General features: G+C 45.1%; 1 protein-coding gene and 2 non-coding genes across 3 annotated transcripts; 1 reads left to right on the plus strand and 2 right to left on the minus strand.

The window, feature by feature from the left end:
- Positions 1–154: 154 nt before the first annotated feature.
- Positions 155–227, minus strand: TRNAK-CUU. The gene has a single exon. It is a non-coding gene; the product is annotated as a tRNA-Lys (tRNA).
- A 704-nt stretch (positions 228–931) lies between these two features.
- Positions 932–1,004, minus strand: TRNAV-CAC. Its single transcript has one exon. It is a non-coding gene; the product is annotated as a tRNA-Val (tRNA).
- Positions 1,005–3,048: 2,044 nt separating this feature from the next.
- On the plus strand, positions 3,049–11,805 carry TRIM41 (tripartite motif containing 41). The gene is made up of 6 exons (XM_033141495.1): positions 3,049–4,095; positions 5,484–5,579; positions 5,997–6,227; positions 6,868–6,890; positions 9,269–9,396; positions 11,034–11,805. The coding sequence occupies exons 1-6, from the start codon at positions 3,130–3,132 to the stop codon at positions 11,552–11,554; spliced, it is 1,965 nt and encodes a 654-aa protein (XP_032997386.1). The 5' UTR covers positions 3,049–3,129; the 3' UTR covers positions 11,555–11,805.
- Positions 11,806–16,343: the final 4,538 nt, after the last annotated feature.

Here is a 16,343-nt window from a genome sequence, read left to right on the forward strand (position 1 = left end):
TTTCTTCCAATTGTAAACTCCACTTGAATGTACAGTATAGATTTAAGAAACACGTTTGGGGGGGGGGGGTTTGCAGCTGTCACAATTGCCGAGGCACTGGTCATGGGGATTTGTTCCTAAGGAAATACAGCAAGAATGGAAAAGCAAAAGTATGCGCCCAACGTGGGGCTCGAACCCACGACCTGAGATTAAGAGTCTCATGCTCTACCCGAATGAGCTAGCCGGGCGGCTGATGCTTTTGGCTGCAACTAGTCTAGTTAATATGCAATTATTGCCGTCTCGGTAACTTTTTCAAAACAGAATTAATATGTCACTCACTCCGAATCAATAGTCAATACTAGCTTAGTATATTACTCTAGTGTGCAGGAATTGAGCCATGCCTCAAATATGCATATGACACAGTGCCAACGCGTTTGTTTGGTGTTTAAGTTTAAAAATAAGAATTAAACGAGTTGCCTCTCATAAAAATAGTAAAGCCCCATTTCTCAGATCATCCCAAATTCTTTTCCGTTGTTTATATCATGTACTCACAATTTATTATTAACTAATAGCAGGCTTTTTGCTTTTTTCAAAAAAATCTTTAGGGGTACTCTCATTTTGACTCATGAAAATCATCATTTTACAGTTCAAATCGGGAAAATAATACGTAAATGGACAAAAGTACAAAGATTCACAAAATGTTTAGAGGTATGCGTACCCTCAGAAAAAAGCACTTGCTATTAGATTTATTACTGCCGCTACAAACGTTGCCTTATTCTGAAGATTTTGCACGTTAAGGCTGTGATTACGTATATTACCATTGTGTGTATCCGGATGAACATTTTTGCGGAAAAGGCTATTTATAAATTGGGCAGTGTTAACAACTGCAAAAAAGACAAGAAGAGAAGATCTTTTGGGAAGTCTGTGGGAGGAGGGGGAAAAGTTTGATTGCTGTTTCTGCCCGGTTTCGAACCGGGGACCTTTCGCGTGTGAGGCGAACGTGATAACCACTACACTACAGAAACCAGCTGGCTACCAACTTTTCATATGTGCTACAATACTCTGAAAATAGAAAGAAAGGCTCAACAAAAACGGTTTGACATTTTTGCTGCTGCCTATCTTCCATGGGACAAAAGCTGATCATAGAAGAGCTTCATAATGTTCTGAACAATAACATAAGTGAAAAGCATCAACACAAAATAAAATAAAAAATTCTTTCCAGTAGCACCTTAGAGACCAACTAAGTTTGTTCTTGGTATGAGCTTTCATGTGCATGCAGACTTCTTCAGATCAGCATCAGAAAAGCATCAGTGCCTGAGATCTTAGTTTGCATTGCAATTTTACACATGGGGTGGGGGAGTCATTTTGGCATTAGCAGTGGTAATTCACACACAGAAAAAGTGTTGATAGCACAGACATCCTGGCATTTGTAAGTCAATTAAAACATTAGTGAAATATAAACACATTGTGAATTTGCATACTGGGATAATATTTAATCAAATGAAATGGTCTGTTGCCCATGTTTAAGGTAACACAAGATTCTTTGTTATTATGTCCCTAAGAACAGTTATTTTAGGGATGGAGAATGGAAGCTCAGCACAAAGTCAGAAGCCGTCCTAGAGAATTAATTGGCTGAATTCACTGGACATCACTGGTTTGAAAAAGCCATTGTGGGATTGCATGGTGAATCATGTCCATTGGTGGCAGGGTTTAATGGGGGGGGGGGGCAGGTAGAGGAAGGCAGAGAAAAAGCCGGTGCTGGAAGTGATCCTATTTTTCTGGTGGAGCCGTAGTGAAGTCACTTGATGACAGTGGTTTATAGTGCAGTGTAGTTCTGGTCATATTCTGTCCCTATTGCAGGCTGAACTGATGCAGAGCATCTTAAATATTACAAGTCAGGGGCTATCTGCAACCACAACTCCCCCAACACAAAGCATTCATCTGGTTGCATGCAACAAAGGCCTCCTTACTCAAGCTGTCCGCTTAAAAGCCTCTCTTCGGCTGCATCCTGCATCTTGACAGCGTTGATTTTTTAAATTTGAAAAATCAGCAAAAACTAACTATTTCACACAAAACAAAGGCCTGCTCTTTCTGGTACATCTTTGGCATTTGCATCTGCTGCGTGATCACCGCTCAGCTACCCGAAATACTCGATTTATCACCCGTCTTTCCTTCCTTCATTGCAACTGTTGCTGCCATAATCGCAAGGCTGGTGCACTCTTCATCCCTACTCAAAAAATTCCTTCTGGGAAATCTGCATTCAAGTCCATCTCGGTGGCGACCTTCCCAGGAGCCCAACTGGTGCCCAGCCCCAATATATGGGTCCTAGCCTAAGCCTTTCCTGGGACCAGAAACCCGCCCGGTGGCTCTTTCACCCAATCTACACCCACTTCCCCTTCAAGGCCGGCTGCAACCCCGCCTGAGCCGCCCATCTCGCAAGCGGCACCCTCGGCGACCATAGAGACGCAAACAACGTAGAGCGGCCTCCGGTTTCCGGCGCATTTCCTCGAAGGAATAGGGCCTTCCTGTTTAGCTGCCGCGGCTACGCTAGAGCGGTGGCTTCGCCTCTCTCTCTGACCCTGGAGTTAAAACAAGTAAAACAAGCGCCGCGAGCCAGCCGGGCACTCGGCTTGAGCCCAGAGGATTCGGCTGCGGGTAGAAAAGGCCACACTCCCCACCCCCGCGGCTCGGCCAGCCACCGCCTCCCCGCCCCCCTCCCACGCCTCATCATAGAAATCACCAGCGGGTTGCTAGAGCGGCGCCGTAGCCCCCCGCCTCTCTCTTCCGGTTGCCGAGGCGCACTTAACCGCCATAGAGACGCGGGCGGCGGCGGAGCCAGTTCGGCTGCGGGAGTGGAGCGCGCTTTTAGGTGTTCTCCGCGCGTGCCGAGGCGGCTTCTCGCTTCAGGGCGGGGCGGGGGGGGGGAGCCCGGAAGGGCCTGGGGCGGTTGTACCTGCGACCAGGTGAGCCGGGGTGGGGGTTGGGGGGAGGGGGTGCTGCTCGGGCGGCGCCCCCATTTCTGAGGCCCCGTGAGGAGAAGGGAGGTGCGCAGCAGTGCAGAGGGCAGCGGCCTTGTGGGCGGAAGGCGCCTCCCTTCAAGGGGGCAGCGAGGGAAGTGTGTGGGGCGACTGGGAAGAACTCGGGGTCCCCATGGCGGCGGCGGCGGCGGCGGCAGCGCCCGCAGGTAGTGGCTCCCGGGCCGCCCCCAACCCGGTGGCGACCCTCCACGAGGAGGCCGTGTGCGCCATCTGCCTAGACTACTTCATCGACCCGGTGTCCATCGGCTGCGGCCACAACTTCTGCCGTGTGTGCATCACTCAGCTGTGGGGCTCGGGCTCGGAGGAAGGGGACGACGCGGGCGCCTCCGGCTCGGACGGAGGGTACGGGCCCGGCTCCGACGCGGGCGCGGATGACGGAGGGGTCGACGACCTGGGGCCGGAGGAGGACGCCGACGACGACGAAGACGACCTCGAGGACAACGAGTACTTGGATGATGGCGGGGACATGGAAGATGAGGAGGAGGAGGTTGTGTCCAGGGAGGAGGAGTTCGACGACGAGGAGGACGACGACGGGTGGGATGATGAAGATGAGAGAGCGTACTGGGCCCAGGGCCCCGGGTCGGATGACATGTGGGACGATGACATGGGGAACGATTTGCTGTTCGACAATTACGATGACGAGGAGGTTATGGACGAGGAAGAGGAGCCGGAGGATGAGTATACCGTGCCAGCGACCCCGCCGACCCCCCAGATGCGCCCAGCTTTCAGCTGCCCCCAGTGCCGCAAGGTTTTCCCTCGCCGCAGCTTCCGCCCCAACCTTCAGCTGGCCAATATGGTGCAGATCATCCGCCAGATGCACCCGCAGCCGTTCAACTCCGTGGTGGCGTCCACGGAGGCCGTGGAACTGGCGGCAGCAGGGGATTCATCCGGAGCGCCATCTGTGTTAGCAGCGGGGCGAGCTCCAAGTGCTGAGCGAACCCTGTGCGAGAAGCACCAGGAGCCCCTCAAGCTTTTCTGTGAGGCAGATGAGGAGCCCATCTGTGTTGTGTGCAGAGAATCACGGGCCCATAAGCACCACAGCGTCATGCCGCTGGAAGAGGTTGTCCAAGAATACAAGGTATGTAGGAGGCTGGGGGCAATGTGAATGTTAGGACTGAACAAAAGATTATACTGTAGTCTGAACCTCTAGTATGTGCCCTCTTAGGGGAACATCTGTTGGGTGTGTTGTGCTACTTGCAAAGAGGCAAGGGGTATAGCCCTGTGCTAGAACTTATGCAGAATGTCCCAGTTTCAAATGCTAATATTTCTAGTGAAAGCATTTTACGTAGCAAGGCTAGGATAGTCCGCTGACTGAGTTGCTTCTTGTCAGAGTTGACAAAATTGGACTAGATGGACATGGTGTGACCGTTTAAGACAGCCTTATATTCATAAAATCTTTTATTTTTGGATTAGCACTTTAGGATTTTCTTCTGTAACAATTGCAGTCAGTTGATCAGTATGATAATTGCTGATATGCAGCAAGAAACAATAGCAAGGGATAAACGCTCTATTGTTCAACTTCTATTACTCTTCAAAGCATTTTATTTGTATTTACTGCCTAACATCCAGTTATATATCTAGGAAACCTGTATGAAGAATGCATGAATTTTATGTTTCACTCTTTGCACATCAGTGGCACAAACTTTGGTATGCCACTTGTGAGTGGCATGCAGATGTGTTTTTGTGTGTGTGTGTGTGTGTGTAATACTGCATGTAGCTTCTTTGTAGTTTTATTACTACTAGAATCTAAATTTTGCACTTTGATTTCCCTCTGTGAACATTGATGTGGAGTACAGAAAGCTCAGTCTCCTTCAAGATGATGCATTTGTATGTATTTCTTCATGCAACTAGGTCAGTAAGACCCTGAGGGGCAGAACAGAGGAATGAGAGATACATTAAGCAAATATTTTCTATTGGACACTATCTGATTTCAAATCCTTTATTAAAAAACAGGCAATAAACTTTTCCAGTTTAAAACCCCCCGAATCCTTAAGCTATAGGGGCTAGAAACTTGTGCTCCTTTTTCTAAGCAATGAGATTTTCAGGATTTGTGGAAGCTGCTGTGTGGAGGCTACAACTGTTTATACCAGTTGCATCCAAGTGTGACAAATAGGTGGCAAGAAAGCAATGATCTGAAAAGTGGAGGCATGATACACACTTTTTTTTTAAAGGGAAAATGTGTTTGAGTAACAAGAAGTTTATTCCCAAGCTCCTACTCCAGATGTTTGGGACTACAATTCTCATCATCCTAAACTAACAGCACCAGTGTCAGGGATGATGGGAATTGTAGTCCCAAACATCTGGAGGGCCGGAATTTGCCTATGCCTGTCCTACTGCTTATGTATAAATAGGAAGCTCTGTAAAATGTAATTGCACCATTTATTCTATTCACAGTGTCTTTAGAGTTCAGACACTGAAGCAACTTGAATGGCTGTTTCTCCAAGGTTCTAGTATTTTATTTTTCAGGCCAAACTTCAAGGTCACTTGGACCCACTGAAGAAGAAACTGGAGACTGTTATGAAGCAGAAGTTGGTCGAACAGGAGAAAATAGCAGACCTCAGGGTAAGTGACAAGCTTATTTTATCCTCCTGCAAACCACCTGAAAAGAAGAGAGAGCTTGGTTTTTATTATATTATGGATGCACAGGTGGAATTTTGGAAGAGGCATTTTCTCACACATGAGAGAAAGGGGGAAATGTCTAAGATGGTACCTCCCATCCACATTTTTTCTAAGTTACATTAAAGTTACTATGTTATATTTTTTTAAAAAATGTTTCCCATTTATCAAAGTTTGTGGATTGGTCGCTTTGTTCCTATGGATATGTACTGAGACTCCGTGCCTATAATGTGAATTCTGTAGCTTATAAAGGGGCTTTCCTGCTAAGAGAAGAGGTGCATAATTCCACTGTGCTTCGCCATGAAACCTTTGCTCCAGCCACCTTCATGCTTGCTTTCCTCACCCTTACCTATCCTCCCGCAGAACAAGATGAAGCTCGATATGAAAGAGTTTGAGGCAGACTTTGAGCGGCTGCACCAGTTCCTCATTGGGGAGCAGGCGCTGATGCTGCACCAGCTGGAGGACCGCTATGAGGTGCTGCTTGCCAGCCAGACTAACAATGTCTCCCACCTTGAGGAGCAAGGTGCCGCCCTCAGCCGCCTCATTGCAGAAGCGGAGGACAAGAGCAAGCAGGATGGCTTGCAGATGATCAAGGTGAATAAATCCCTTTTCTAGTTGCCTGGCTTCAGGGTGACCAGTGGCCAAGAATCTGTGGTGCCACAGTGATTTACAAGTGGTACAGTAATAATACAAATCCTGGACACAAAGAGTTTAGTGTAGGATTGTGTTTTTTTTAAGTGTGAGTTTGCTATATGGAATTCGAGTAGCTCTGATTCCATGAGACAGACTTTGTTTTTGATGATCCCATTGCAGGGGTGGGGAATCTGTGGCCTTTCATATGTTGCTTGACTACCAACTCCCATCATTTCTGACTGTTGGCCATGCTGGCAGACTGATGGAGTCCAGTGATATCTAGAAGATAACAATATTCTTTCTCTGAATGCAAGATCACCACCACCAATAAGACCACCCTGTACAGGAAACAATAATGTTGAGGATTTGGAGATTCTAAGGGTGTTGACTTCATAAATTCTGTGGGCAAATAATCATTATATTCAGTCCTCCTAGGGGTTACGTCTGAACATTCAGTCCTTCCTTGTACTAGGTAGTCACTGCTGCATGCTCCCTCTCAGTAGGACCTGAAGAGATCAAATCCTCATCTTAAGTGGCTACTTAAATTTTGTTTCCCCTGCAATTGCCTGTCTTTCTGACCTATTTCTTTTCTTTTTTCTAGGACTTCAAAGGCACTTTAGTCAGGTTGGTTGAACTTGGTTTTTGCTTTCAATTTCTCCTTGACGGTTACCCTGTGCATATCTGAAAAGCCTTGAGATATTTGGTAGTTTTCCATATGCTCATTTGATCAAATTCCATGAATGATAAGAGATCTGCTGCTCCCATAGTCCATAAATCTCTGGCACTGGTGTCTCAAGGCCATCTTAAGGTAGCCTCTGCTTTCTGAGCCAAAGTTCTCCAATTTTTGTCATCAGCTGCCCATCCCCAGGGAAAAACACGTTTGAGGGAATAATTTTAAGGCACATCATGCACCAACCTTGAAGCAAAGCAGGTTTGGGGCTGGTTAGCCCTTGGAACCGCTGCATATTTCGGTGAAGTGTGGCATAGCTGCTACTGCATCATAAAATCCAGATCTACATAAAACGTTTTTCACTGAGTTAGTCTAATTGAATCAGTGTTCGAAACTCCCATTGTTCTAAATGCATTTTGCGACAGGGAATTTCATTAGCGCGAGTAGTTTGAGTTCCGGGTGCAGTACTGCACCTAAGATTTCAGATTAAACTGCAGAGTGGAAGGAAAGGAGGACCTTTTTCTGCCTTCCCACTTCCAGGTACTCTCTGAAGACTAGAGAAGAGACCCTCTTAATAATATTAGGAGGGTGGGCAGGGAAAGGACTACACCAGGCATCCTCAACCTGCGGCCCTCCAGATGTTTTGGCCTACAACTCCCATGATCCTTAGCTAACAGGACCAGTGGTCAGGGATGATGAGAATTGTAGTTCCAAACTGAATTGAAGTCTGTAATTGTGTTTGACTCTCCCAAATCAAGGGAAGGCAGAATAACTTGAAAGGCTACAGTGTGGCTATTCAGAAGCTTTGTTAAAACACATAGTAACATCTTACCCAATAATTTCCCCCTTTGAGTCAACAGACAGGTGTTTGTGTAAGCCATCAAAAATGTCCCGAGACATTTCCTGGCACCACTAAAAAAATGTTTTATTTATTTGTTTCATAAAATTTATTTACATATGTGCTAAACTAAAAACATGGGGGAAATATATTGGTGGTAGGCTTGTCTAAACAAAAATGTTTCTAGAAGGAGCTGAAAAGAATACACAGTGGAGGCGCCTGCCTGCTATCAAATTGCTGGAAATAAGGCTCCATGAACTGATGTATGTTTTCAAAGTCACTCAGTACTTTGCAGGGTGGATAAAAATAAATGATTTTTTTAAAATAAAAAAACTTCAGATTTTTTTTATTTAAATCAGATTTTTTTAATTGATTTTTTTATTTAAATTAGATTTTTAAAATAAAATGCTTTTGGAGGAAAAAATCTTTCTAAAGATAATTTTCTATTTAAGTTACATTATATTCCAAAGGCCATCAGGACATAAGGATTTGTTTTAAGTTTTTCATGAGTGCTGAAACTCGGTCTAAGATTGTTTTTTTAAAAAATGTTTAACCACATTAGTTAACAAACACGGACACATATGCTATAATGTTATTGTTTTAGTTAAATAAATTAGTTAAATAAATAAATTTAGTTAAATAAATGGTTATTTTTCTCCTTCCAATAAAGTACAGCAGAAAAGTTGTCTAAATATAAACAGTTAACTTATTAAACCTCACAATAATTTCATAATTATCTGTCTATGTATTTCTAATAGTATAAACAAATCAGTAATTTTTAATACAACTGTAAAAACTACTCTGTAAATTTATTATTCCAAAAATGAAACCATCTTGTTGTAAATATTAAGATTATACCAGCAGGAATGCCTTTCTGTAAAAAAAAAAAAAAAGATTGAAATCAAGTCTTGCTGACTAGTGATTTAAATCGTTGATTTAAATCAAATCCACCCTGGTACTTTGCCTAACAGTCTGGCTCCCCTAGACCTGAGGTTCTCCTCCCCTGACCTCCAAGACAGTGTGCCTCTGAATACCAGTTGCCAGCAGCTGCAGACACAGCAAGTTGGGAGGGGGCTGTTGCATTCAGGTTCAAGTTCACAAATCTGTGGATCAATATTTGAGCTCATTACGGAGAGCACAGTGTACGAGAAGTAAGTTTGAAATCTTGGCAGAATTCATTGAACCTTGTTCTTGAAGGTGAGGACCAAAAAGTGTGAAATGCCACCTTGTCGTCTCACCTCTTTGTTAACTTAATCTCTTCGCTTCTGTTCCCTCTCAGTGTGCAGTGTTCTTGTGTTAAAAGCGAAAGGTTGAAGTGGACTGTTAGGTGCTACTGCAGCAATATGGAGGAGGTTGGAAGAGCTGAGCTAGGAATAGCCCCGTGTCCCATTGTGGTGTGGGCGGTCGTGTTCCCTTCTTCTGACCCAATGCTTTATCCCCTGGTTGCCAAGCCCACCCTTAACGTATTTGTGCTCTAAATTCTCAACTTGCCAGGTGTGAGAACATTAAGTTCCAGGATCCAGAGATGGTGCCAGTGGATGCAGGAAAGAAATACCGAAACTACTTCCTTATAGACGTCTTAATGAAGAAGATGGAGAAGATCTTCTGCCAAGTCCCTCAAGGTAAAAGGCGCCTGGCTCCTCCTTGCTGCTGTGTTCCCTGCTGCTGTAGTCAATTGAAGCAACTGCTTAAGGGATGTGGGTGGGCTTTCTTTTGCCTCATGTAGGGCTGTCTATCCCACGCTTTATGGGGGTTAGGAATTGGCTTTTGTGCAGTTGCCTTAACGAATTGCAGGAAGCAGCTGATTCTGCAGAGATGCCCTTGCCTAGAGGGGCTTACAGACTGTTGAGCAAGGAGGAGAGGGAGGTTGGGAATGGCCAGCGAGCTGTGTGAGTGGGGGAATAACTGTTTGTGGTGTAAGTGGGAGACTCGGAACAAGGAGGTTCTGGGAAAGATGTACTGAAGTACATACTTTAGATCTTTTTGATTGGCATGTTGGCTGGTGTATTCCACTTTGACCGTTTTGGTGTTTGTGCTGAAATTCTGGTTTTGCTGTGCTGACTGTTTGGCCATAGTGATCAACATTCATTCATTCAGATGCACTGAAGAGAGGGGAAAGTTCTGGTGAAAGGGGGTGGAGGTGACTGTTGCAAGGCATAAAGCTGTGTAATGGGAGTTTGGAGGTGGGAATGGAAGAGGGGGGCGGGATAATAGTATGAGAGAGAGGTAGAGAAGTGGCAAGCTTCAAAAGAAAAGGCTTTTGCGGTATAGCTCAGTTGGCAGAGCATGAGACTCTTAACCTCAGAGTTGTGGGTTTGAACTCTACGTTGGGCAAAATATTCCTTCATTGGACTAGATGAACTCTGCAATTCTGCGAAAAGACAAAAACATTGAGATTGTCTTTTGGCGCTAGTGCAGCACAGTAGTAAAGAGACTGAACTGAAAACCAGGAAGTTTCACTATGACCATGAGCTCACTGGGTAGTCTGAGACATATGTATTCCAGAAGCTTCTGCCCTGCATCTGCTATCATATCTGTGCTGATTCACCATCCTTATGGTTAAAGCTTTGGGAACACCAATATAGATAGGAGTTTGTTTCCACTCATCATCAGAATTTCATACACTGACATATCAGAGTTGGCCTGAGTGGGCAGCTGACCACTAGGCTGGCGCGCTAGGGCTATGTCTTCATTGATTTCCCCTCCTTCTCATTCTGTATGAACTGGTGAAATTCTAGAGCTTGGAAAACCGCTATTTATGCTGCGATTCTGCTCTCATTATGTTGTATGCGATTCTGCTCTCCTTACGTTGCATGGGAATGAGCAGAGGCTAATCTGTCGTGTAATATGTTGCATGTGCGTAATTGAGCAAATGAAAGATTTTAATGTTGTATAGGGTGTAAATCTTGAGCTGCCACTTGACCGCTCCTGTATTAAAGACTTCTTGTGTATTTACTCAAATGGTTATTACGATCCATATGGGCTAGAAACTGCTGAATTAAAACCAACTGTGGAAGTTGTCCTGTTCTGTGAGAGGTGGTCACTGCCATGCCAGAGCCCTTCTTAAGGACATGATTCCATTCAACGCTTGAGAGTAACTTTGCGGTTAACCTGCCCTGAGCCATTTGGATAAGGCAGGCTGTGAATTGGAGGAATTCCATGCTTGGACCCTACTAAATGTATAAGGAACCAAATTGCGCAACCTCCTCTTTTGGCGTTTTGTTTTCTTGATCTCTTTCTTTCTCTCTCTTTCCTGCAGCTGATTTGATTCTGGACCCTGAGACGGCCCACCCGCGCCTCACCCTTTCCTCGGACTGCCTGGGCGTCCGGCTCGGAGAGCGCTGGCGGGACCTGCCTGACAGCCCCAAGCGCTTCGACTCCGACTACTGCGTTCTGGCCTTGCAGGGTTTCACCTACGGCCGCCACTACTGGGAAGTGGAGGTGGGGGGCCGGCGGGGATGGGCTGTGGGGGTGGCCCGCGAATCGGCCCGGCGCAAAGAGAAGTCCGGTGGCGGCTCCCACCAGAAGCGCGAGATCTGGTGCGTGGGGACCAACGGCAAGAAGTACCAGGCTCTGACAACCACTGAGCAGACCTCCCTCTCCCCATCCGAGAAGCTCCGCCGCTTCTGCGTCTACCTGGACTATGAACGGGGCCAGCTGAGCTTCTACAATGCCGAGAGCATGGGCCATATCCATACCTTCAACGCCTCGTTCCGCGAGCGCATCTTCCCCTTCTTCCGCATTCTTTCTAAGGGGACCCGCATCAAAATCTGCAATTGATACGGTTGCTGCTGTTTCTCTTGCACGTAGCTGAATGCAACCCCCTCCCTAGCGATAAATCCTCCTGTCACAGCTGATTGTCCCTGACAAGATCCCGGGTCTGTTTCAGTGTTGGACCTTGGAGGATTCCTTACCTTGCTGTCTTTTTGTGGGCTCGCTCTGAGCAGGGATTCCCACCCCCACTTCTATACATCTATTATTGCACAGATAACCTTTTTTTTGGTGCTTGGCCAGATAAATTTTTAATTCTCTCCTGTGGCTCACTTCCATCCTAGCAAGAATCTCTTTCTCTTCCCCCTTCACCTGTGGGGTTCTCTCTCTTCCTGTCCTCCAGGATCTCTGGGACCTGGATCTCTCTGATGAGTTGAGGCTCATTCGGCATGTGGTTCTCTGACAGTGGCGGCTGAGTAGTTGGAGGCTCATCTTGTGACATTCCAAAGACATTTGAACTGTCTTATGCCAGGCACTCAGGTCTTGTGGATCGTGTTAACTTTTGGTGCCCAGACAAGATAGCTAGTCCCAACATGTTATTGGAGCTGTATCTAGTCCATGCTGTGAATCAGTTCTCTCTCCCGTCCCGTCCCTCTGCCTTGCAGTCCCAAGGCACCAGTGACCTTCTAAAACCACTTCATAGTGGTGAGTACATCTAAATTCAACTCTACACAAAATTGTCCCGCCTGAGTATGGTTCCTTCTTCAACTTCCTTAGTGTCTTGTCTCCTGATGATCTCCTGTTCTGCATCTTCTCTCAGTGTTTACACACACATCAGATTTCATTTTATTTTTAAGGAACGCATAGGAGCCAGTTTTGCCCCTCTGCTCCAGGTGTGGTTTGGATGCCACAGTTTGTCCATCTTTCTTTTATGTTATCCCCATCTCTTTTACCTGGAGGGAGGTATTCATCGATACTACTAATGAGATAGATAGATAGATATAAAGGCCATGGGGGGGGGGGGAGATGACAGATCCAAGGGCTGCTGTTGTTTTCCAGGGACCATTGGAGTGCTGTGGCTCTTGGGATAAATGTAATCCCACTAGGAGCTTTGGTGAACTTCATCACTGCTGCCTCACACACCCCTCAACCTTGTAGGACTTAATTAACTTATTTTTAATTGCTTTTTCTTATCACGCCCCAGGATCTGCAGTGTGGACTCTCTTCTCTCCTGACTGCAAGACACTGGAGGCCTTAGCTGTGCCAGCTGCTATGTGTTGGTTCTCCCGCCCCCTCAATTCTTTTTGGCATTACAGAGCTCCTTTTGAACTATTTTTCGCTATATATGTAAAAAAGACTTACAATGGAGATCTAGTTTTTTGGGAAAAGTTGAGTAAATAAATACAATTCTACAAGTGAACTCTTGTTTTTATGGTTTGTTCAAATATTTAAAATGGATGCAGGGAATTGGCATGGTGTAGTGTGTTCTTTCTCTCTTAAGGCTGCCATACAACCTCTGGGTCTTCGTAAGCTCAGGGTGTCCTGTTTTTTACTTTATTAAATATCTCTCTCTCTCTCTCTCTCTCTCTCTCTCTCTCTCTCTCTCTCTCTCTCACACACACACACACACACACACACACACACACACACACAGAGCCCTAGCCACATCATTGGTATTGTTGCCATGGATGCAGGAAGGATCTGGGGAAGAAGTCCCTCTGTTTCCTTCTTCCAAGCTAGTGATCTGACAGGCACTGTGTGAGCATAGACCTGACTGCTGGATTGGGCTGGGAAATCCCCAAACATGCCAATAGCCGGAGTGTATTTTTACATGACCCCCACCCCAACTCAAAAAACGACACCTTTCTAAAGTTTTAAATCACTCCGATGCCACAGTGACTACAGAACACGCTAGCGAGGGAGATTTCAGAAAATATCTACAATTGCCGTATTAAAACGTTTACATTCTGCCTGACAAGAACCCTCAAAGACAGCTGCAGAAATTAATACATAACAGAGACCTCATTCTTTTTTTAAAAGGCCCAGTAATGACTACAGAAGCTGCTCCCAAACCTCTTCCACCTTGCGGGATGTCTTTGGGAGATACACAAATCTGGAGTGAAGTCCCTAAGGCAGCTGGATGGAGTCTTGTACGCTTCCTTCTGGCAGCTGCTGCAGCCAAGCTGGTGCTAAACGTCTTGCTGTGCTTTCCTTTGGAGCACAGCAGCAGTGCCAAGAGAAGGGTCTTGTCATCTAGGCAGCCCAGGACTTCCATACACACTGCCCAGGCTTGCACCCCGGGGAGGTCACTTCGTTGCTGCCAAAATCAACACAGGAGGCCACTTTTACAAGTCTCCCTGCACCACCTCCAACAAAACTGTTCTGGGTTTTTCCCAAACCAGATTTCGCGAGGGTGTGCAGGGAAGGGAAGTTCCGTTGTGCAAACGGAGCAACTTTCTTAGTTTGTGGTTGGTCTTGGCAGTGTTCAAAACCATGAAAGGATGATTGATTTACATAAGGCAACATGATACCGACCATTTTATATCAGTCTGTCATAATCCCAAAGCATGGACTTTGCTTCACTGCAGCGCTACGTTGAATTAATGGTCGCATTGAGTTTTCTGCCACAAGTCTGAAGATCTCTTGGCTAGTTATGGTCTGAACCAGCAGTTACTATCAGTGTGAATTTGGGATTTTCCACCCTAGTATGTGTCCTAACTTAACACTAAATTGCATTTGCTGTTGACCCTCTCTGGAAACATTTGGTGTTTTTTTTTAGCAGCAGGGGGAATAAATCACTGAGCTTCCTGCAGTCTTCCCAACCTCCTTTAACAGTTTTCCTTTACTCCGATTTCTTGATTCTGATATATTTAAAGGTTGCTTTGGTGTGTGTGTGTTTTTTTTGTTTTTTTTTACATACTAGGCAATAATATGCTTCCTTTTTGCAAAGGAAGCTCTCTTATCCTGCATAAATACCAACATCCTCTTGGGCTTCCAGTTTCCCGAATGTAGCAGAAACCTGAGCTCATTGTTTCAAAATAACCTCAAATTTGACTCAATGGAGTCTCCCTTGGAAATCAACTTTTTCTTGGTAACACTGCTTTCACAATGTCTACTCTGTATGCAGTCTCTGAAGGTAGTTGAAATCATCCATTTTCTCTTTCACTTGCCTCTGACCTTTTTCTTAAGTCTAAAAACCACCACCAGTACTTTAAATCATAGGCACCAGGGTGAGTGGGGGTTAGCTACTACAGGTATGCACCTTTCCCTAAATTACTTGTATTTCATGGTACAGTGGTACCTCTACTTGCGGACATGATCCGTTCCAGGGTGCCATTTGCACCTCGAAAAGTCCGCAACTAGAGCGGTGCTTCTGCGCATGCGGTGAAACCCTGAAGCATACATTTCCGGGTTTGCTGCGTTCACAAGCCGGAAAGACGCAACATGAACCTAACGCAACACGAGGTATGACTGTATTTGCATCCAGCGATCTGATGATGCATTTGTCACTGGTTTTTGAATACTGGACCCAGTATGAGCATCATACCCTTCCTTTTAAGATTTTTATATCCAGAGAAAACCGTATTCGTGTTTTCAGACCCATACAATCCAGCTGCTCTTTTCTAGTGCTGATGCTTCAGTGATTAGCCCCAAAATGTTTAACCAAGTACAGAAGCAGCTGGGTTTGAACAGGGATTTTGTAACAAGGTATTTTTTAAAACAACCCATGCAAGTTGTCTTTGAGTTGCATGGGCTTCCAAAGAATAAGCTTAGAATCTCTTGTCCGAGACAGGCACGTTGACTTTCGACAGCTGTGTTACCCTCACGGCAAAGGTAGGTAACCTTTTTCAGTCCAAGGGCCAAATGAACATGGGGCCGATGTATGTATACATGCACAAAAACACATGCAGCCTCCCTATACATATACACAAAGCAGACCTGCACTTGCAGGCATAGCACACACTCGGGCAGGAAGACGTGTCTCAGCAAGTCCTCCCCAGTGGTTGGGCTGCGGGGTGGGGAACGGGGTGGATAAAAATCAAGGGGGGGGGAATCGGATTTTAAAAATAAAATGCTTTTGTAGGAAAAACCTTTCTAAAGATAGTTTTCTATTTAAGTTACATTATAATCCAAAGGCCATCAGGAAATAAGGATTTGTTTTGGTTTTTCATGTGTACTAAAACTCAGTCTTAAGGTTTTTTTTTTTTAACTGTTTAACCACTTCAGTTAAACATGGATACATATGCTATTGTTGTTTTAGTTAAATAAATTTAGTTAAATAAATGGTTATTTTTCTCCTTCCAATAAAGTACAACAGAAGAGTTGTCCAAATACAGTTAACTTATTAAACCGCACAATAATTTCATAATTCTGTCTATGTATTTCTAAGTTTAACCGAATCAGTAACGTGTGATATAACTGTAAAAACTACTCTGAAAATTTATTATTCCAAAAATGATTTAAAGAAAGTCTTACAGACTAGTGATTTAAATTGTGGTTTTTATCAATTTGATTTAAATCAAATCCACTCTGGTGAGGAATATGCTGCTTTTTACTCTTCATCTCTGAAGAGTTCTGTAGAGGATTTTATCACCCCGTCTCAGCACTGAGATCAGACTGAGGCATGCAGGGGTCTTGCAGTTTCTGGGTTGCCCCTGGTGCACAGGTTTGTCATTTCTGATCTAAGGGGACAAGGCGTTTTATTTATTCCTGGTTGAAACAATAGCAGCTCTCATCAGCTGAGTGTCAATACAGCAGTGGGTTGGGAGAGAAGCCAGTAAAAAAACAGGTAAGTGAATAGCTATTCTCATTTTCCAGGTATATCTTGGGGGTGGGGAAGAGAATCAGGACACAGAGA

The sequence above is a fragment of the Lacerta agilis genome, chromosome 2 (assembly GCF_009819535.1).
Source record: "Lacerta agilis isolate rLacAgi1 chromosome 2, rLacAgi1.pri, whole genome shotgun sequence".
NCBI lineage: Eukaryota > Metazoa > Chordata > Lepidosauria > Squamata > Lacertidae > Lacerta > Lacerta agilis.

What these genes read in the sequence shown, in the direction of transcription:
- TRIM41 (XM_033141495.1), top strand. Translation starts at nt 3,130, where the DNA reads ATGGCGGCGGCGGCGGCGGCGGCAGCGCCCGCAGGTAGTGGCTCCCGG. An exon ending in AGGTTGTCCAAGAATACAAG is followed by an intron (nt 4,096 to 5,483) that starts GTATGTAGGAGG and finishes TTTATTTTTCAG; the next exon opens with GCCAAACTTCAAGGTCACTT. An exon ending in AGAAAATAGCAGACCTCAGG is followed by an intron (nt 5,580 to 5,996) that starts GTAAGTGACAAG and finishes ATCCTCCCGCAG; the next exon opens with AACAAGATGAAGCTCGATAT.